This window comes from Petromyzon marinus, unplaced genomic scaffold (genome assembly GCF_048934315.1).
Source record: "Petromyzon marinus isolate PM22_M1 ecotype Great Lakes invasive population unplaced genomic scaffold, UKy_Petmar_22M1.pri1.0 PM_G_Scaffold_173, whole genome shotgun sequence".
Taxonomy (NCBI): Eukaryota; Metazoa; Chordata; class Hyperoartia; order Petromyzontiformes; family Petromyzontidae; genus Petromyzon; species Petromyzon marinus.
In genome coordinates this window covers 87195-111468 of record NW_027422732.1, presented here as the reverse complement: position 1 = coordinate 111468, position 24274 = coordinate 87195, and the positions used below count along the sequence as shown (strand labels likewise).

At 48.3% G+C, this 24274-nt stretch overlaps 1 protein-coding gene across 1 annotated transcript in view; it reads right to left on the bottom strand.

The window, feature by feature from the left end:
* LOC142911197 (catenin delta-2-like) overlaps window positions 1–21827 on the bottom strand; it is a 29866-nt gene extending 8039 nt beyond the window's left edge. Inside the window, exons 1-5 of the mRNA XM_076060298.1 lie at window positions 21672–21827; window positions 17599–17743; window positions 17209–17434; window positions 16980–17097; window positions 11556–11697 (exon numbers count right to left, since the gene is read on the bottom strand). Of these exons, the coding sequence (XP_075916413.1) occupies window positions 11556–11697; window positions 16980–17060 (223 nt within the window). The 5' untranslated portion in view covers window positions 17061–17097; window positions 17209–17434; window positions 17599–17743; window positions 21672–21827. The remainder of the gene's footprint in view (window positions 1–11555; window positions 11698–16979; window positions 17098–17208; window positions 17435–17598; window positions 17744–21671) is intronic.
* Window positions 21828–24274: the final 2447 nt, after the last annotated feature.

The following is a 24274-nucleotide window of genomic DNA, read 5'->3' as shown; positions in this document are numbered from 1 at the left end:
CTACTATACACTATACTATACACTATCACAAACTACACTACACACTATCACAAACTAAACCATACACTATACACTACAATACTATACACTATACTATACACAATCACAAACTACACTACACTACACACTATCACAAACTACACTACACTATAACAAACTACACTACACTATCACAAACTACACTACACTATCACAAACTACACTATACACTACACTATCACAAACTACACTACCATAGACTACACTACACTACTATACACTACATTATACACTACACTATACACTACACTACCATACACTACACTACTATACACTAATACACACTATATTACTATACCCTACACTACCATACACTACTATACACTACACTACTATACACTACACTACTATACACTACACTACTATACACTACACTACTATACACTACACTACTATACACTACACTACTATACACTACTACACACTACATTACTATACCCTACACTCATAATAACGGTTTTTGGGTTAGATCGCGTTTATTTATAAATGTGTCGTAACCCTCCACTACCCGACACGGCCAATCAGCAAAAAAGTGTCACGTTGACAAAAGACAAATAATTCACTACTTTAGCCCACCGGTGTGTTGAAGAGTGAATCCACATTTACAGTTTGAGTACGACGTTTCGCTGGTAAGTACTTCCAGCATCATCGGGCAATTGGCGAAACGTCGTACTCAAACTGTAAATGTGGATTCACTCTTCAACACACCGGTGGGCTAAAGTAGTGAATTATTTGTCTTTTATCAACGTGACACTTTTTTGCTGATTGGCCGTGTCGGGTGGTGGAGGGTTACGACACATTTATAAATAAACGCGATCTAACCCAAAAACCGTTATTATGAATAATATTGGTCGCGAAAGCCTACGTGTTAAACTATACCCTACACTACCATACACTATACTACTATACACTACACTACTATACACTACACTACTATACACTACACTACTATACACTACACTACTATACACTACTATACACTACACTACTATACACTACACTATACACTACACTATACACTACACTATACACTACACTACTATACACTACACTACTATAAACTACACTACTATACACTACACTACTATACACTACACTACTATACACTACACCACTATACACTACACTATACACTACACCAGACATGGGCAAAGTACGGCGCCCGGGCCGTATACGGCTCGTTGGGCTTTTGAATCCGGCCCGCCGAACTTGTCCAAATATTATTATTAAATTAAATTTTCCCTTTCCCCTTTAATGCCCCCATTTCCCCATTAGATGGCGCACTTTGACCGGGAGTGTGGTGTATATGGCTCAGATGTTTTCATGATGTTTGATCAGTCACGCTACGACGTGTTTTTGTATTGTTCATATTCGTGCGATTTGTTAAACTGCCTTGCAAATAAATGCTTTGCTACCTGTTAAAGGCCAAATCCTTTCACGTAATGATTTTTAACACGTCATTTATATTTAGTTCACACAGACACTCCATCCATCTGTTCCTGGCCCGGCCCCTCTGTCAAATTTTAGAAACCATTGTGGCCCGCGAGTCAAAAAATGTGCCCACCCCTGCACTACACTATACTACTATACACTAGACCAGTGGTTCTTAACCTGGGTTCGATCGAACCCCAGGGGTTCGGTGAGTTGATCTCAGGGGTTCGGCAGAGCCCCCGCCACGGAGGTCCGGACACACTTGAATTATTGTGTAAATTTGTGATGACACACACGGCCCACTTGGCCATCACTGGCTGCAGATGATCATGCTACACTGCTTGGCCAATCAGCGCTGCGGGGAATTTAGTGCGTACTCAGTAGTCAACGTGTGACTGTTGTTGTCGTACGTCGTGTGATTTCTTTAATATTTTATCCATACTAACTATGTCGGGCAAAAGAAGAAAGTGGTCGGACGAATATGTACAACATGGATTCTCATGTATCACGGAACGTGATGGGAGTGAGCGTCCTATCTGCATGATTTGCAACGCCAAGTTGAGCAACTCTAGTCTTGCACCGGCAAAACTAAAGGAACACTTCTTGAAGCTGCATGGAGACGGGGAATACAAGAACACAACACTTGCTGAATTCAGGGTGAAGAGAGCCAGATTCGATGAAAGGGCCACTCTGCCTGCTCTTGGATTTGTACCTGTTAACAAACCGATCCTGACAGCATCGTACGAAGTTGCTTACCTGATCGCAAAGCAGGGCAAGCCACACACCATTGGTGAAACACTTGTGAAACCAGCTGCATTAAAGATGGCGAATCTGATACTCGGAACAGCGGCCGAAGGTAAATTATCCCAAATTCCCCTTTCAAATGACACCGTCAGTGACAGAATAGAAGACATGAGTAAAGACATCTTGGCTCAAGTAGTCGCGGATCTGATTTCAAGCCCGGCAAAATTCAGCCTTCAACTCGACGAAACCACAGACGTTTCTGATCTAAGCCAGCTTGCTGTTTTTGTACGCTATGTGAAAGACGACATGATAAAAGAAGAGTTTTTATTTTGTAAGCCTCTTACAACAACAACGAAGGCAGCCGATGTGAAGAAGCTTGTGGATGACTTCTTCAGAGACAACAATCTTTCATGGGATATGGTTTCTGCAGTTTGTACGGACGGAGCTCCAGTCATGCTGGGAAGAAAGTCTGGTTTTGGTGCGCTAGTAAAGGCCGATGCACCACACATCATTGTGACGCATTGTATTCTGCACAGGCATGCGTTGGCAACAAAAACCTTACCTCCAAAAATGGCAGAAGTATTAAAAACTGTGGTGGAATGTGTGAACTATGTGCGAAAAAGTGCTCTGAGGCACCGCATCTTCAGTGAGCTGTGTAAAGAAATGGGCTCTGAATTTGAGGTACTTCTGCTCCATTCTAATATTCGCTGGTTATCCCGGGGACAGGTGCTGAATCGTGTTTTTGCCATGCGTGTGGAATTAGCCCTGTTTTTGCAAGAGCACCAACACTGCCATGCAGATTGCTTCAAAAATCCTGAGTTCATTCTCATTTTAGCGTACATGGCTGATATATTCGCAGCTCTCAATCATCTCAATCAGCAGATGCAGGGTGGTGGAGTCAATATCATGGAAGCGGAAGAACACCTGAAGGCTTTTCAAAAAAAGCTACCGTCATGGAAACGACGAACAGAGAACAATAACTTCGCAAACTTCCCGCTTCTGGACGACTGTGCAAGTAAGATCGAAGATGTGTCTGGAATCGGAGATATTTCTGTATCCACGGAACTGAAGCAAACAATTGCCACGCACTTAGATGAGCTTGCAAAGTCTCTCGACGGATATTTCCCTACAAGAGAGTCATATCCAGCATGGGTGAGACAGCCGTTCACGTTTGCTGTTGAAACAGCAGATGTCAATGATGAATTCCTCGACGAAATCATTGAAATTCAGCAGAGCCAGGTTCAACAGCAACTCTTCAGAACAACAACGCTCTCAACGTTTTGGTGTCGACAAATGAACAAGTATCCAGTTATTGCTAAGAAAGCCCTGGATTTTTTTATACCATTTGTTACAACATATCTTTGTGAGCAATCCTTTTCGAGGATGCTGGACATAAAAACGAAGAAAAGGAACAGACTTTGCTGTGAAAATGACATGAGAGTGGCACTTGCCAAGGTGAAGCCACGCATATCTGAACTGATCTCTCAAAGGCAACAGCAGAAGTCACATTGATTTCCAGGTATGTAATTTGTTGTGAGTTTATGCATTGTGTTGGTTTTATTCTTTGAACAAGGTAATGTTCATGCACGGCTCATTTTGTGTACCAGTAAAAAACATATCTATGTCTTGAATTTGAAAAAAAATCACATTTTATTTTTCACTAAAGAGGGGTTCGGTGAATGCGCATATGAAACTGGTGGGGTTCGGTACCTCCAACAAGGTTAAGAACCACTGCACTAGACTATCACAAACTACACTACACTATCACAAACTACACCAAACACTATACACTACACTACTATACACTACACTACACACTATCACAAACTACACCATACACTATACACTACACTACTATACACTATACTATACACTATCACAAACTACACTACACACTATCACAAACTACACCATACACTACAATACTATACACTATCACAAACTACACTACACTACACACTATCACAAACTACACCATACACTATACACTACACTACAGACTATCACAAACTACACCATATACTATACACTACACTACTATACACTATACTATACACTATCACAAACTACACTACACACTATCACAAACTACACCATACACTATACACTACAATACTATACACTATACTATACACTATCACAAACTACACTACACTATCACAAACTACACTACACTATACTACTATACACTATCACAAACTACACTACACTATACACTACACTATCACAAACTACACTACACTACCATACACTACACTACTATACACTACTACACACTACATTACTATACCCTACACTATCACAAACTATACTACCATACACTACCATACACTACACACTATCACAAACTACACCATACACTATACACCACACTACTATACACTATACTATACACTATCACAAACTACACCATACACTATACACTACACTACTATACACTATACTATACACTTTCACAAACCACACTACACACTATCACAAACTACACCATACACTATACACTACACTACACACTATCAAAAACTACACCATACACTATACACTACACTACTATACACTATACTATACACTATCACAAACTACACTACACACTATCACAAACTACACTACACTATACACTACACTACTATACACTATACTATACACTATCACAAACTACACAACACTATAACAAACTACACTACACTATTACAAACTACACTACACTATAATACACTACACTATCACAAACTACACTACACTATACACTACACTATCACAAACTACACTACCATAGACTACACTATACTATACACTACACTATACACTACACTACTATACACTACTACACACTACATTACTATACCCTACACTATCACAAACTACACTACCATACACTACTATACACTACACACTATCACAAACTACACCATACACTATACACCACACTACTATACACTATACTATACACTATCACAAACTACACCATATACTATACACTACACTACTATACACTATACTATACACTATCACAAACCACACTACACTACACACTATCACTATACACTACACTACACACTATCAAAAACTACACCACACACTATCAAAAACTACACCATACACTACACTACTATACACTATACTACACACTATCACAAACTACACTACACTATACACTACACTACTATACACTATACTATACACTATCACAAACTACACTACACTATAACAAACTACACTACACTATCACAAACTACACTACACTATACTACACTACACTATCACAAACTACACTACACTATACACTACACTATCACAAACTACACTACCATAGACTACACTATACTATACACTACACTATACTATACACTACACTATACACTACACTACTATACACTACACTACTATACACTACACTACTATACACTACACTACTATACACTACACTACTATACACTACACTACTATACACTACACTACCATACACTACACCACTATACACTACACTACTATACACTACACTACCATACACTACACCACTATACACTACACCACTATACACTACACTACTATACACTACACTACTATACACTACACTACCATACACTACACTACCATACACTACACCACTATACACTACACTACCGTACACTATACACTACTATACACTACTATACACTACACTACTATACACTACACTATACACTACACTACTATACACTACACTACCATACACTACACCACTATACACTACACTACTATACACTACACTACTATACACTACACTACCATACACTACACCACTATACACTACACCACTATACACTACACTACTATACACTACACTACTATACACTACACTACCATACACTACACTACCATACACTACACCACTATACACTACACTACCGTACACTATACACTACTATACACTACTATACACTACACTACTATACACTACACTATACACTACACCACTATACACTACACTACTATACACTACACTACTATACACTACACTACCATACACTACACTACCATACACTACACCACTATACACTACACTACCGTACACTATACACTACTATACACTACTATACACTGCACTATACACTACACTACTATACACTACACTACCATACACTACACCACTATACACTACACTACTATACACTACACTACTATACACTACACTACCATACACTACACCACTATACACTACACCACTATACACTACACTACTATACACTACACTACTATACACTACACTACCATACACTACACTACCATACACTACACCACTATACACTACACTATCGTACACTATACACTACTATACACTACTATACACTACACAACTATACACTACACTATACACTACACTACTATACACTACACTACCATACACTACACCACTATACACTACACCACTATACACTACACTACTATACACTACACTACTATACACTACACTACCATACACTACACTACCATACACTACACCACTATACACTACACTACACTATACACTACACTACTATACACTACACTACTATACACTACACTACTATACACTACATTACTATACACTACACTACTATACACTACGCAACTATACACTACACTACTATACACTATACTACTATACACTACACTACCATACACTACACCACTATACACTACACTACTATACACTACACTACTATATACACTACACTATACACTATCACAAACTACACAACACTATAACAAACTACACTACACTATTACAAACTACACTACACTATAATACAGTACACTATCACAAACTACACTACACTATACACTACACTATCACAAACTACACTACCATAGACTACACTATACTATACACTACACTATACACTACACTACTATACACTACTACACACTACATTACTATACCCTACACTATCACAAACTACACTACCATACACTACTATACACTACACACTATCACAAACTACACCATACACTATACACCACACTACTATACACTATACTATACACTATCACAAACTACACCATATACTATACACTACACTACTATACACTATACTATACACTATCACAAACCACACTACACTACACACTATCACTATACACTACACTACACACTATCAAAAACTACACCACACACTATCAAAAACTACACCATACACTACACTACTATACACTATACTACACACTATCACAAACTACACTACACTATACACTACACTACTATACACTATACTATACACTATCACAAACTACACTACACTATAACAAACTACACTACACTATCACAAACTACACTACACTATACTACACTACACTATCACAAACTACACTACACTATACACTACACTATCACAAACTACACTACCATAGACTACACTATACTATACACTACACTACTATACACTACACTATACACTACACTACTATACACTACACTACCATACACTACACCACAATACCTCACACCACTATACACTACACTACTATACACTACACTACTATACACTACACTACCATACACTACACTACCATACACTACACCACTATACACTACACTACCGTACACTATACACTACTATACACTACTATACACTACACTACTATACACTACACTATACACTACACCACTATACACTACACTACTATACACTACACTACTATACACTACACTACCATACACTACACTACCATACACTACACCACTATACACTACACTACCGTACACTATACACTACTATACACTACTATACACTACACTACTATACACTACACTATACACTACACTACTATACACTACACTACCATACACTACACCACTATACACTACACACAACCCGGGGGGGAAAAACCGGAATCACCCCACCCCTACCACTACACCACTATACCCTACACTACGTACACTATACACTACTATACACCTACACAACTATACACTACACTATACACTACACTACTATACACTACACTACACTACACCACTATACACTACACCACTATACACTACACACTAATACACACTACACTACTATACACTACACTACCATACACTACACTACCATACACTACACCACTATACACTACACTATACACTACACTACTATACACTACACTACTATACACTACACTACTATACACTACACTACTATACACTACACTACTATACACTACACAACTATACACTACACTACTATACACTATACTACTATACACTACACTACCATACACTACACCACTATACACTACACTACTATACACTACACTACTATACACTACACTATACACTATCACAAACTACACAACACTATAACAAACTACACTACACTATTACAAACTACACTACACTATAATACACTACACTATCACAAACTACACTACACTATACACTACACTATCACAAACTACACTACCATAGACTACACTATACTATACACTACACTATACACTACACTACTATACACTACTACACACTACATTACTATACCCTACACTATCACAAACTACACTACCATACACTACTATACACTACACACTATCACAAACTACACCATACACTATACACCACACTACTATACACTATACTATACACTATCACAAACTACACCATATACTATACACTACACTACTATACACTATACTATACACTATCACAAACCACACTACACTACACACTATCACTATACACTACACTACACACTATCAAAAACTACACCACACACTATCAAAAACTACACCATACACTACACTACTATACACTATACTACACACTATCACAAACTACACTACACTATACACTACACTACTATACACTATACTATACACTATCACAAACTACACTACACTATAACAAACTACACTACACTATCACAAACTACACTACACTATACTACACTACACTATCACAAACTACACTACACTATACACTACACTATCACAAACTACACTACCATAGACTACACTATACTATACACTACACTATACTATACACTACACTATACACTACACTACTATACACTACACTACTATACACTACACTACTATACACTACACTACTATACACTACACTACTATACACTACACTACTATACACTACACTACCATACACTACACCACTATACACTACACTACTATACACTACACTACTATACACTACACTACCATACACTACACCACTATACACTACACCACTATACACTACACTACTATACACTACACTACTATACACTACACTACCATACACTACACTACCATACACTACACCACTATACACTACACTACCGTACACTATACACTACTATACACTACTATACACTACACTACTATACACTACACTATACACTACACTACTATACACTACACTACCATACACTACACCACTATACACTACACTACTATACACTACACTACTATACACTACACTACCATACACTACACCACTATACACTACACCACTATACACTACACTACTATACACTACACTACTATACACTACACTACCATACACTACACTACCATACACTACACCACTATACACTACACTACCGTACACTATACACTACTATACACTACTATACACTACACAACTATACACTACACTATACACTACACTACTATACACTACACTACCATACACTACACCACTATACACTACACCACTATACACTACACTACTATACACTACACTACTATACACTACACTACCATACACTACACTACCATACACTACACCACTATACACTACACTATACACTACACTACTATACACTACACTACTATACACTACACTACTATACACTACACTACTATACACTACACTACTATACACTACACAACTATACACTACACTACTATACACTATACTACTATACACTACACTACCATACACTACACCACTATACACTACACTACTATACACTACACTACTATACACTACACTACCATACACTACACCACTATACACTACACCACTATACACTACACTACTTTACACTACACTACTATACACTACACTACCATACACTACACTACCATACACTACACCACTATACACTACACTACCGTACACTATACACTACTATACACTACTATACACTACACTACTATACACTACACTACTATACACTACACTACTATACACTACACTACTATACACTACACTACTATACACTACTATACACTACACTACTATACACTACACTACTATACACTACTATACACTACACTACTATACACTACACTATACACTACACCAGACGTGGGCAAAGTACGGCCCCCGGGCTGTATACGGCCCGTTGGGCTTTTGAATCCGGCCCGCCGTCCAAATATTATTATTATTAAATTAAATGTTCCCTTTCCCCTTTAATGCCCCCGTTTCCCCATTAGATGGCGCACTTTGACCGGGAGTGTGGTGTATATGGCTCAGATGTTTTCATGATGTTTGATCAGTCACGCTACGACGTGTTTTTGTATTGTTCATATTCGTGCGATTTGTTAAACTGCCTTGCAAATAAACGCTTTGCTACCTGTTAAAGGCCAAATCCTTTCATGTAATGATTTTTAACACGTCATTTATATTTAGTTCACACAAACACTCCATCCATCTGTTCCTGGCCCGGCCCCTCTGTCAAATTTTAGAAACCATTGTGGCCCGCGAGTAAAAAAATTTGCCCACCCCTGCACTACACTATACTACTATACACTACACTATCACAAACTACACTACACTATAACACACTACACTACACTATCACAAACTACACTACACTATCACAAACTACACGACACTATCACAAACTACACCACACTATACACTACACTACTATACACTACACTATCACAAACTACACTACACTATACACTACACTATCACAAACTACACTACACTATACACTACTATACACTACTACACTACCCTATACACTACTAGTGTCGTGTATAGGGGGGAGGGAGTGAGGGGGGGAGGGAGTGAGGGGGGAGGGAGTGAGGGGGGAGTGAGGGGGGAGGGAGTGAGGGGGGAGGGAGTGAGGGGGAGGGAGTGAGGGGGGGAGGGAGTGAGGGGGAGGGAGTAAGGGGGGGGGGAGTGAGGGGGGAGGGAGTGAGGGGGAGGGAGTAAGGGGGGGGGGGAGTGAGGGGGGAGGGAGTGAGGGGGAGGGAGTAAGGGGGGAGGGAGTGAGGGGGGAGGGAGTGAGGGGGGAGGGAGTGAGGGGGGAGGGAGTGAGGGGGGGGAGTGAGGGGGGGGGAGTGAGGGGGGAGGGAGTGAGGGGGGGGAGTGAGGGGGGAGGGAGTGAGGGGGGAGGGAGTGAGGGGGGAGGGAGTGAGGGGGAGGGAGTGGAAGGGGGGGTCACCTCTCTTCATGGTGAAGCTGCGGCTGGCAGCTTCTCCCCAGCCCCCCCCCACCCTGCCCACCCTGGAGCCCTTCACGTCCGGGATGTGGTACAGGATGTGCACGCTCAGCTGCTGGAGGAGGCAGACTGCATCCTCGACCGCCTGCGCACACAGACAGCCCGTGGCAGACGAAGACAAAGATCCCCCGTGTAGCCCGTGACGGACAGTAGGGGCGAGTGTCGTTAGTTGCGCAAGAGGGGGTGGGTGGCCGGCACCGCGCCCGGCCGCCTTTGTCTCCCCGGTGGCGATGTTTACTACGCACCGCACCGGGTACTCATTTGAGGCCGAGTCGACCTAGGGGAAGCCCAGGGACCGGTTCAGATTTTCGCCACCGGGGTTGGATGTGAGCGGGAGTCCTCGGGTCGCCGGGCTTGTGGCATAGCGCTAACCACTACACCGCTGCTCCCCGCACGCATACACACATACATACACACATACACACAAATACACACACTCATACACACACACATACACACAAATACACACATACATACACACATACACACACATACACACGAACATACATACACACATACATACACACATACACACACATACAAAGACAAAGATCCCCCATATAGCCTTAACAGACTGTAGGGGCAAGTGCTGTCAGCGAGCAGCACCTATGAAGGCCGGAACGGTACACGAGGGGGTGGGTGGCCAGCACCACGCCCGACCGCATTTGTCTCCCTAGTGGCAATGTTTACACACCACACAAGGTACTCATTTGAGGCTGAGTCGACCTAGGGGAGGCCCGGGACCAGTTCAGATAATCGTCACTGGTGTTGGCCGTGAGCGGGAATCGAACTCGGGTCGCCAGGTTCATAGCGCAGCGCGCTAACCGCTACACTATCGCTGGCAGGAGGTCATGGGGCAGACCCAGGTGCCACGGGTCGACTGACTGAGATGACTGGCGTCGCTCCTCCGCCCTCCGTTGTTGTTGGAGGGCGACTACCTCCAACTGCCCAGTAGCGTCCTTCACGAGCCTCCTCCACAGATACCGACCTTGACACCGCTGGTACCAGTCATCGACAAGTCCACTCAGCTCCACGTCCTTCTGTACCACATCACTCCATCTCTTCTCTAGCCCGTGCCGCGCCCGTTTAGTCCCCTCGATCCGGCCGAGCAAAAGCTGTTTCGGCATGCGGTGGCTGGGCATGCGGGCTACATGACCCAGCCATCGCAGCCTTGCCCGCCGGAGGAGCTCACCGATGGGACCTTGCCCAGATCTTTCAAGGATTTGTGAGCTCCTCACACAATCTAGTCTGGTTAAACCCAGGATGGATCGTAGGCAGGCCAGCCTAACTGTTTCTAACCGGTGAAGATGTTCCATTAGGGGGGTCCACGTTTCGCAAGCGTAGAGAAGGGAGGGAATGACCGTGGCCGAGAAGACCTGAAGCTTAGTGCGGAGCGATAGACCAGGTAGCTTCCACACAGCGTCACGCAACCGATGAAAAGATATTGCTGCTCGACTGATTCGGAGTGAGACCTCTGCTGTTAAACTGGAGCCGGTCATAAGCACACTGCCCAGGTATGGCAAACTCATACTTTTGGTTCTATTCGGTAAAGTCACGTAGGTAAAAAATAAATATGGGAATCTCTCCACTCTCTCCACAACTGCCCCATCACCGATTGGGAGTTGTGGGGGTGGAGTGTCCGATGGTACAAAATACCCAGGCAGGTGCTTAGTTTTGGTGGGGGTGATGGTAAGGCCCCATCTCTTAGTGGCACGCTCCAGTCTCAGCAGCCAGCATATCCAATTCCTCCTCTGAATGAGCAGCAATTACCAAATCATCGGCATACATAACGTGGTTGAGCAATAGGGAGCCATCCCTTGACTGCACCTGGGCATCGATCAGCCTCCCTTATATCTGTACCAAATGGAGATTCCCCCGGTACAGCTATTGAAGGCTTCACGAACTACGTGGTCAAAATAGATGTTAAATAATGTGGGAGCCAGAGGACATCACTGTCGCACCCCGGCCACAAAGTTCTACCCGGGCCCGCTCACCATCATGAAGGTCCTTAATGATCATGAGCAGAGGGTTAGGGACTCCGAAAGCACTAAGAACAACCCAGAGCCGAGGCCTACTGATGGTATCATAGGCCTTGAGCAGGTCAAAAAAGCGGAGATGTGGAATTTCCTACACTTCTGCTGTAGCAGACGGATAGAAAATATGGCATCTTTGCAGGACCGCCCTTTCCTGAAACCGCAATGGGGCTCTGCAAGCCTCGCCTCAGCGTGCCTGGCAAGGCGATGTTGAATAATCCTTGCCAGGACCTTTCCCGGCACACTGAGGCATGAGATGCCCCTGTAGTTGTTACAGTCTGTGCGTTCCCCCTTCTTAAAGAGGGGGACCACCAGGGCATCCTTCCAATCCTGCGGAACCCGTCCAGTGGTCCAGACTGCTGTTATGATGTCATATAGGGCAGTCTGTGCACAAACGCCACCCTCCCTCAGCATTTTGCTTGGGAGATCATCTCTACCCAGTGCCTTTCCTGGTCTCAGACTCCGGATCGCCTTCAGTACTTCTTCAACAGATGGCACCTCAGCCAGCCACTCACAGGGGGTGACTTCCTCTTCTATGAGGCACAGCAGCCTCAGCAGGGTCATCCTCACTTTGTGCCACGATGTTTTCCAGGTTGGGGGATTTCCCCTCCCCCAGGACCTCCCAAAAATGCTCAGCAAATCTGCAAACCTGTTCTTGGGGGTCGGAGATTGGATCACCGTTCTTTCTCCTAATGATGGTAATAGGTGTGGCGCTGCAGGTTACTTTTTTGATGGAGTTAAATAGGAATTTGTGATCACAGGCCATTGGGGCAGACTTCATCTCCTCAGCAACCTGCAACCACCAACCATCCTTAAGGCGCCTCACGGCTCTACGAACCTCCGAGTGAAGGCTGCGGTAAGCCTCCTCATTCTCTGACATGGGATGTTGTAGATGATGAGAGTGGGCCTGTCGCTTTTTCTCAGCCAGCCTGAACACCTCCTTTGTCAGCCAGGGTCTCTGAGGAGGTCTGGACCGTGTACCCAAAGAAGCCATTGCAGCTGCATAAGCCACAGTCCTAAACCTCGCCCATTTCCCCTCGACATGAGGAGGTTTGGGATGATGCCAACCCCAGCTGCAAGCGATGATTAAATTCTCGCTTGAAATTTTAATCAGCTAGCTGAGACCATGCCACTATGGGTTTGAATGGGGTCCTGGGTGTACACCCACCACCGGAGTGGAAGAATGCCAGGCGCATCTTAAAGATGCCAAGTCGATGGTCAGTGGGCAGATCAGCTCCTGGTGTCAAGGACATGGGCCCGCATCCACTGTTCCATCACAATGTAGTCCAGCAGATGGTCTTGCTTGTGTAGTGACTGTGATTGTCACTGTGTGGTGCCGGGCTTACGAAACCGCAGCGGATAATGTCTTGGCATTATGTGTAGTCCGCTTACTGGGCAAAGTACCAGCCCTCACGGGGCTTGGGTGAGCGCTGTGCAGCGTGGAGGCACCATGTGCGGTGTGCGGTGCGGGCTCCCGGTGAGGGAGCGAGAGGGAGTGTCAGCCAGCCAGGGTTACGTTGGGGCATGATACGCTGGTTGGCCTGCCGACACGTAACCGGGTGATATTGGAGGGGGGCCTCCAGTGAACGGGGGCCGCTGGGCGGTCACGTGGTATAGCAGAGCTCTCGGGGAGCCTTCGGGAAAGAGCCGGAGAGATCTGGAAGGTGGGCGGGGCGAGGGGCGGAGCCAACCCCAGCCCAGGCCGATATAACGGGGGCCCCGGGAGGGGCTCGGGGTTCTTCGTGTTACTGGTGATGAAGATCCACGTCGGGTTGAAGAAGCCTCTAGCCACGTGGTCCGGGACCCAGCTTGTGGTCTGGGCCGGGATAGCGAACCGTGTCTAGTTCTGCCGTAGCGTGGCTAGATGAGCATTCAACACCCAAGTGTAGGTTGTGTTATGCTACGTTGAGTTTCTGAATAAAGTGTTGGTCCCAAGACAAGGTCTGCGACTCAGTTGAACTCGTTACACTTGGACCTGGCATGCATCCATGATGTTGTGTGGATGTGCCGATGCCGGAACAGCGTGTTGGTAATTACAAGCCCATGAGCTGCACAAAAATCTATCAGCCTCTTACCGTTGTTATTGAGCTGATCTGGCCCATGCCCTCCAATCACTCCAGACCAGGTGCTAGCATCATGACCAACTCGGGCATTGAAGTCACCCAACAAGATGACTCTATCCCGAGGGGCCACTTTAGCCAGTATCTTTGACAGGAGGTCATAGAAGCCATCTGACTCATCGGCCTTGCCTGCATCCTTCCAGATGTTCGTCTTCAGTGGGGGCATACATAACCACGACCACCACTCCTTGCCTCTGGTTGATGAGAAGGCGAGCCCAAAGTAGCCTGGGGATTACAGCATCCCACACCTGACCGCCACACTCCCACGCCCCCTTCATTCTTTTGTTCAGAAGAAGAGCCACTCCCTGTTGTTTGGCAGTCTCCTGCCCCGAGTAAAGGACTGTCCACCCCTCATGGTGGCAGGAGCCAGAGCCGGTCCCCTGGACCTCCTGAATACCATAGAGATGCAGGCGGTACCGGTCCAGCTCCCAACAAAAGAATGGAAGCCTCTCCTCCGCAGTGAGCGTTCGAACATTCCACGTGGCCATCCGTAGAGGCTTTTTGTTGTTCCTGGAGAAGCCCCGAGGATAAAGATTCAATCTCCTCGCTCCGCCAAATGGGGTTTGGCCAGGAGACGTCATAGACGCCCGTACCCCTGGTGCCTCCGGCACAAACTTAATAAATGCATTACCTCGTATTTTAGTGGTAGTTAATTGAAAGTGGAGGGGTTACCAGTCCCTCGCACCGGTCCAAAGCCCCCTTTTGGCCGCTGTGGTGGTAACAAATGCCATGAAGGGAAAGGCCAATCTAAATTGGCCCTCCCCCCACGGCACTGCCCACCACAACATTGCCGTCCGGCACCTCGAGGAGGTAGGGGGTTGTTTTTGCCGGACAATACACACACACGGACATACATACACACACACATACATCCACACACGTGTACATACATACACATACATAAACAAAGACCCTCCATATAGCCTCAACAGACTGTAGGGGCAAGTGCTGTTAGCGAGCACCTATGAAGAGGCCGGAACGGCACACGAGGGGGTTGGTGGCAAGCACAACGCCCGACCACCTTTGTCTGCCCAGTGGCGATGTTTACACACCACCCAAGGTACTCATTTGAGGCTGAGTACACCTAGGGGAGGCCCAGGACCATTTCAGATAATCTTCACCGGTGTTGGCCACGAGTGGGAATTGAACCCGGGTCGCCGGGTTCGTAGCGCTAACCACTACTTTACCACTACCCATCTTGGTGTGGGTGTCACCTGAGTCTCGATGTTGTGCCCTTTGAGTGCCGAGCGGATGAAGTGCAGCACGCAGTCCACCAGCCCCTCGCACTGCCGCATGCTCAGTCGCCTGTCCGGGTCTGCCGAGCTCAACTCCCTGCAACGTCACCGCCGTGACGTGAACCCTGACGTCCCCGTCACGTCAACCGCGACATTCCCGTCGCGTCCACCGCGACGTCCCCGTCACGTCTGTCTCGGCGCGCCTTACCGCAGGCACGCCAAGGCGTTGCAGAACGCCGCGGAAGGCGAGGCGGGCGAGCTGAGTGAGGAGGGTGAGACGGGCGAGCTGGGTGAGGACGGTGAGGAGGGTTTGTCTCCAACGTTGCTCCTCCAGCCGCTCTCTGGCACCAGCACGAGCTCCACCAGCGCCGGGAGGCAGAGCTCCACCAGCGCAGCCCTCAGAGGCTCGTGGCACGACAGGTTCCACAGCGTGCCTGGGGTAGGGGTGGCGAGGGTGGGTGGGTGGTGAGTGTGAGTGGTGAGTGTGGGTGGTGATCGTGGGTGGTGAGTGGTGAGTGTGGGTGGCGAGAGTGGGTGGTGAGCGTGGGTGGTGAGTGCGGGTGGCGAGAGTGGGTGGTGAGTGTGGGTGGGTTGCTACCGGTGATCTTCTCCAGGGTGTGAGGGTTGTGAGTGCGTCCCAGCAGGCTGGCGAAGGCCGCGATGCCTCCATTGTTGCAAAGGGCCAATGCGCCAACATGGTTGGAGCTGAGGACTTGCAACACCTCGCATGCATACGCACGCACCTGTGGGGGCACGGGGAGATGAGGAGATGCACAAACAACAACAACCGCCATACGCCACCAAGTGGCGGTGATGTCACCAGGACGCTTGTGCCAGGCTATGTGCACCTTGAGGCCACGTGAAGTGTCGAACACCCGCTGGCAGAAGGTCAAGGGACAGACCCAGGTGCCACGGGTCGACTGACTGAGATGACTGGCTGATGCACCGCCTGTGCCCCCTCCTGTGCCAACCTGCTGTACTTTAGTCACCCGGCGCTCCACTCGTTGTTGTGAGCGTCGCTCCTCCGTCCTCCGTTGTTGTTGGAGGGCGACTGCCTCCAACTGCCCAGTAGTGTCCTTCACGAGCCTCCTCCACAGAGGCCGATTTTTACACCGCTGGTACCAGTCATCGGGAAGTCCACTCAGCTCCACATCCTCCTGTACCACATCACTTCATCTCTTCTCTAGCCCGTGCCGCACCCATTTAGCCCCCTCGATCCGGCCAATTAAAGGCTGTTTGGGCATGCGGTGATTGGGCATGCGGGCTACATGGCCCAGCCGATGCAGCCTTGCCTGCCGGAGGAGCTCACCGATGGGACTTTGTCCAGATCTTTCGAGGATTTGTGAGCTCCTCACACAATCCAGCCTGGTAAAACCCAGGATTAATCGTAGGCAGGCTAGCCTAAATATTTCTAACCGGCGAAGATTTCCAATTAGGGGGGTCCACGTTTCGCAAGCGTAAAGAAGGGAGGGAATGACTGTGGCCGAGAAGACCCGAAGCTTCGTGCGGAGCGACAGACCAGGTAGTTTCCACACAGCATTACGCAACCAATGAAAAGATGCCACTCGACTGATTCGGAGTGAGACCTCTGCTGTTAAACCGGATCCGGCCATGAGCACACTGCCCAGGTATGGGAAACTCTCCACTCTCTCCACAACTGCCCCATCACCGATTGGGAGTTGTGGGGTTGGAGTGCCCGATGGTACAAAATGAGCCGCAATTATCAGGTCATTGGCATACATAACGTGGTTGACCAATAGGGAGCCATCCCTTGACCGCACCCGGGCATTGATCAGCCTCCCATTGTATCTGTACCAGATGGAAATTCCTCCGGTAGAGCTACTGAAGGCTTCACGAACTACGTGGTCGAAATAGATGTTAAATAATGTGGGAGCCAGAGGAAATCCCTGTCGCACCCCAAGGTGAACAGGGAATGGCTCCGACTCCCGGCCACGTAGTTTTACCCGGGCCCGCTCACCATCATGAAGGTCCTTAATGATCGTGAGCAGCGGGTCAGGGACTCCGAAAGCACGAAGAACAACCCAGAGCCCAGGCCTACTGATGGTATCATAGGCCTTGATCAGGTCAATAAAGCAGAGATGTAGGTCTTGTTGGAATTCCCTACACCTCTGCTGTAACAAACGGACAGAAAATGTTATCTCTGCAGGACTGCCCCTTCCTGAAACCGCATTGGGGCTCCGCAAGCCTCTCCTCAGAGTGCCTGGCAAGGCGATGTTGAATAATCCTTGCCAGGACCTTTCCCGGCACACTGAGGAATGCGATGCCCCTGTAGTTGTTACAGTCTGTGCAGTCTCCCTTCTTAAAGATGGGGACCACCAGGGCATCCTTCCAGTCCTGCGGAACCGGTCCAATGGTCCAGACTGTTGTTATGTCATGTAGGGCAGTCTGTGCACAAACGCCACCCTCCTTCAGCATTTTGCTTGGGAGATCATCTCTGCCCGGTGCCTTTCCTGGTCTCAGACTCTGGATCGCCTTCAGTACTTCCTCAACAGATGGCACCTCAGACAACCACTCACAGGGGGTGACTTCCTCTTTCAATATTTGAGGCACAGCAGCCTCAGCAGGGTCATCCCCACTTTGTCCCACGATGTTTTCCATGTGGAGGGATTTCCCCTCCCCCAGGAATTCACAGAAATGCTCAGCAAATCTGCAAACCTGTTCCTGGGGATCGGAAATTGTATCACCCTTTTTCCCCCTAATGATGGTAATAGGTGTGGCGATGCAGGTTACTTTTCTGATGGAATTAAATAGGGATTTGTGATCGCGGGCCATTGAGGCAGATTCCATCTCCTCAGCAACCCACCACCATCACCCATCCTTGCAGCGCCTCACGGCTCTCCGAACCTCCAAGCGAAGGCTGCGGTAAGCCTCCTCATTCTCCGACTTGGGATGCTGTATCCGATGAGAGTAGGCCTGTCACTTTTTCTCAGCCAGCTTGAACACCTCCTCGGTCAGCTAGGGTCTCTGGGGAGGTCTGGACCGCGTACCCAAAGCAGCCATTGCAGCTGCCTGAGTCACAGTCCTAAACCTGTCCCATTTACCCTCGACATCTGGAGGAGTGGGGGACGATGCCAACCCCAGCCGCAAGCGATGATGAAATTCTTGCTTGCAACATTCATCAGCTAGCTGAGACCAGGCTACCTTAGGTTTGAATGGTGTCCTGACTGTACACCCACCACCGGTGTGTAAGAATGGCAGACGCATCTTACAGATGACTAGTCGATGGTCAGAGGGTAGATCAGCTGGTGTCAAGGACATGGGCCTGCATCCACTGTTCCGTCACTGCGTAGTTCAGCAGATGTTCTTGCTTTGACCCGGCATGCATCCATGATGTTGTATGGATGCGCCGATGCCGGAACAGCGTGTTGGTAATTACAAGCCCATGGGCTGCACAAAAATCTAGCAGCCTCCTACCGTTGTTATTGACATGATCTGGCCCATGCCTTCCAATCACTCCAGACCAGGTACCAGCATCATGACCAACTCGGGCATTAAAGTCACCCAACAGGATGACTCTATCCCGAGGGGCCACATTAGCTAGCACCTGTGACAGGAGGTCATAGAAGGCACCTGACTCATCAGCCTTGCCTGCATCCCTCCACGGATGTTCGTCTTCAGTGGGGGCATAAGTAACCATGACCACCACTCCTCGCCTCCGGTTAATGGAAAGGCGAGCCCAAAGTAGCCTGGGGCTTACAGCTTCCCACGCCTCACCGCCACGCTCCCACGTCCCCTTCATTCTTTTCTTCAGAAGAAGAGCCACTCCCTGTTGTTTGGCAGTCTCCTGCCCCGAGTATAGGACTGTCCACCCCTCATGGTGGCAGGAGCCAGAGCCAGTCCACCGGACCTCCTGAATACCACAGAGATCCAGGCGGTACCGGTCCAGCTCCCGACAGAGGAGTGGCAGCCTCTCCTCCGCAGTGAGCATTCGAAAATTACACATGGCCATCCGTAGTGGCTTTGTGTTGTTTCTGGAAGAGACGCAACAACAACAACAACCGCCATTCACCACTAAGTGGCGGTGACGTCACCACGACGCTTGTGCCAGGCCATGTGCACCTTGAGGCCAGGTGAAGTGTCGAACGCCCGCTGGCAGGAGGTCACGAGGCAGACCCAGGTGCCACGGATCGAATGACTGATATGACCGAGACGACTGGCTGATGCACCACGCGTGCCCCCTACTGTGCCAACTTGCTGTGCTTTAGCAACCCGGCGCTCCGCTCATTGTTGTGAGTGTCGCTCCTCCGCCCTCCGTTGTTGCTGGAGGGCGACTGCATCCAACTGCCCAGTAGCGTCCTTCACGAGCCTACTCCACAGAGGCCGATCTTGACACCGCTGGTACCAGTCATCGGCAAGTCCACTCAGCTCCACATCCTCTTGTACCACGTCACTCCATCTCTTCTCTAGCCCGTGCCGCGCACAGACAAAGATCCCCCGTATAGCCTTAACAGACTGTAGGGGCAAGTGCTGTTAGCGAGCGCCTTTAAAGGCCGGCACGGCACACAAGGGGGTGGGTGGCCAGCACCATGCCCGGCCGCCTTTGTCTCCCTAGCGGCGATGTTTACACATCGCTCCAGGTACTCATTTGAGGCTGAGTCGACCTACACACACACCGACACATATCCTTGTGCGCCCCACCCATGGTCTCACCTGGTCGTCGTCTTCACGGTCAGTGAGCAGCGTGAGGAGTGAGCGCAGCGTCCCAGCCGCCCTCACCACCGCCACCGCCCACTTCTCGGGTTGCTCGCAACCACCACCGCCACCACCGCCACCACCACCACCGCCACCACCACCACCGCCACCACCACCACCGCCACCACCACCACCACCAACACCACCCCCACCACCACCAACACCACGGCCACCACCCCCACCAACGCCACCACCACCGCCACCACCGCAACCACCAACACCACCACCACCAACACCACCACCCCCACCACCACCAACACCACCACCAACACCACTACCCCCACCACCACCAACACCACGGCCACCACCCCCACCAACGCCACCACCACCACCACCACCGCCACCACCGCAACCACCAACACCACCACTACCGCCACCACCACCAACACCACCCCCACCACCGCCACCACCGCAACCACCAACACCACCACTACCGCCACCACCACCAACACCACCCCCACCACCACCAACACCACCACCACCAACACCACCACCCCCACCACCACCAACACCACCACCACCAACACCACCACCACCAACACCACTACCCCCACCACCACCAACACCACCACCGCCACCAACACCACCACCGACAACACCACCACCGACACCACCAACACCACCAACACCACCCCCACCAACACCACCAACACCACCGCCACCACCGCCACCAACACCACAGCCAGCGGCGGTGGTGTTGGTGGTGGTGCAGCAGCAGCAGCAGCAGCGTCTGAGAGCGCCCAGGAAGCCGAGCCACCAGCGGCACAGCAGGGAGCCAAGCGGCAGTGCGGCAGCAGCAGCAGGGGCAGCGGGGACAGCAGGGACAGCAGCAGGGACAGCAGCAGCAGCAGTACGAGCAGTAGCAGCAGGGGCAGCGGCGGCAGGGGCAGCAGGGACAGCAGGGGCAGCAGCAGCAGGGGCAGCAGCAGGGACAGCAGGGACAGCAGCAGCAGGGACAGCAGCAGGGACAGCAGGGGCAGCAGCAGCAGGGACAGCAACAGCAGGGACAGCAGCAGCAGCAGGGACAGCAACAGCAGGGACAGCAGGGGCAGCAGCAGCAGGGGCAGCAGGGGCAGCAGCAGGGACAGCAGCAGGGACAGCAGGGGCAGCAACAGCAGCAGGGGCAGCAGCAGCAGGGACAGCAGCAGCAGCAGGGGCAGCAGGGACAGCAGGGGCAGCAGCAGCAGGGACAGCAGGGGCAGTAGGGACAGCAGCAGGGACGACAGCAGGGGCAGCAACAGCAGCAGGGGCAGCAGCAGCAGGGACAGCAGCAAGGGCAGCAGCAGGGACAGCAGGGGCAGCAGGGACAGCAGCAGGGACAGCAGGGGCAGCAACAGCAGGGGCAGCAGCAGCAGGGGCAGCAGGGACAGCAGGGGCAGCAACAGCAGGGGCAGGGTGCGGAACGTGAGACAGGAAGGCCGTGTTGGCCATGGTGGTGACAAAGTCCCTCGTCCTGGGGGGGAGGGAGGGGGAGTGGGGGAGTGGTGAGTGTACTAGTGGTGAGTGTACTAGTGGTGAGTGGTGAGTGTACTAGTGGTGAGTGTACTAGTGGTGAGTAGTGGTGAGTGTACTAGTGGTGAGTGTACTGGTGGTGAGTAGTGGTGAGTGTACTAGTGGTGAGTGTACTAGTGGTGAGTGGTGAGTGTACTAGTGGTGAGTGGTGAGTAGTGGTGAGTGTACTAGTGGTGAGTGTACTAGTGGTGAGTGGAGAGTAGTGGTGAGTAGTGGTGAGTGTACTAGTGGTGAGTATACTAGTGGTGAGTGTACTAGTGGTGAGTGGTGAGTAGTGGTGAGTGGTGAGTAGTGGTGAGTGTTGAGTGTACTAGTGGTGAGTGTACTAGTGGTGAGTGATGAGTGGACTAGTGGTGAGTAGTGGTGAGTGTACTAGTGGTGAGTGTACTAGTGGTGAGTGGTGAGTAGTGGTGAGTGTACTAGTGGTGAGTGTACTAGTGGTGAGTAGTGGTGAGTGGTGAGTAGTGGTGAGTGCACTAGTGGTGAGTAGTGGTAAGTGTACTAGTGGTGAGTGGTGAGTGTACTAGTGGTGAGTGTACTAGTGGTGAGTGTACTAGTGGTGAGTAGTGGTGAATGGTGAGTGTACTAGTGGTGAGTGTACTAGTGGTGAGTGTACTAGTGGTGAGTGGTGAGTGTACTAGTGGTGCGTGTACTAGTGGTGAGTGTACTAGTGGTGAGTGGTGAGTGTACTAGTGGTGAGTGTACTAGTGGTGAGTGTACTAGTGGTGAGTGTACTAGTGGTGAGTGTACTAGTGGTGAGTGTTGAGTGCAAACTCACCAGGCGATGCTGAACCCCCGAGACCCGGATCCAACTCCACACGACGAACCGGTTCCAAACACAAGTCGACAAGGAATTGATTCAGACGCTAAGTCGATTCCTCATGCAATTCAATGAGCAATCGATTTCTAATACAACTCTACAATACGATTCCCCGTGCAAGTCAATAGGAGTCGATTCTTAATGCGATTTAAAAGGAGTCGACTCCTCACGAAACAATGAGAATCAATTTGTACGGTGGAGTCACGGAGGTAAAATAAAATAAAACAAA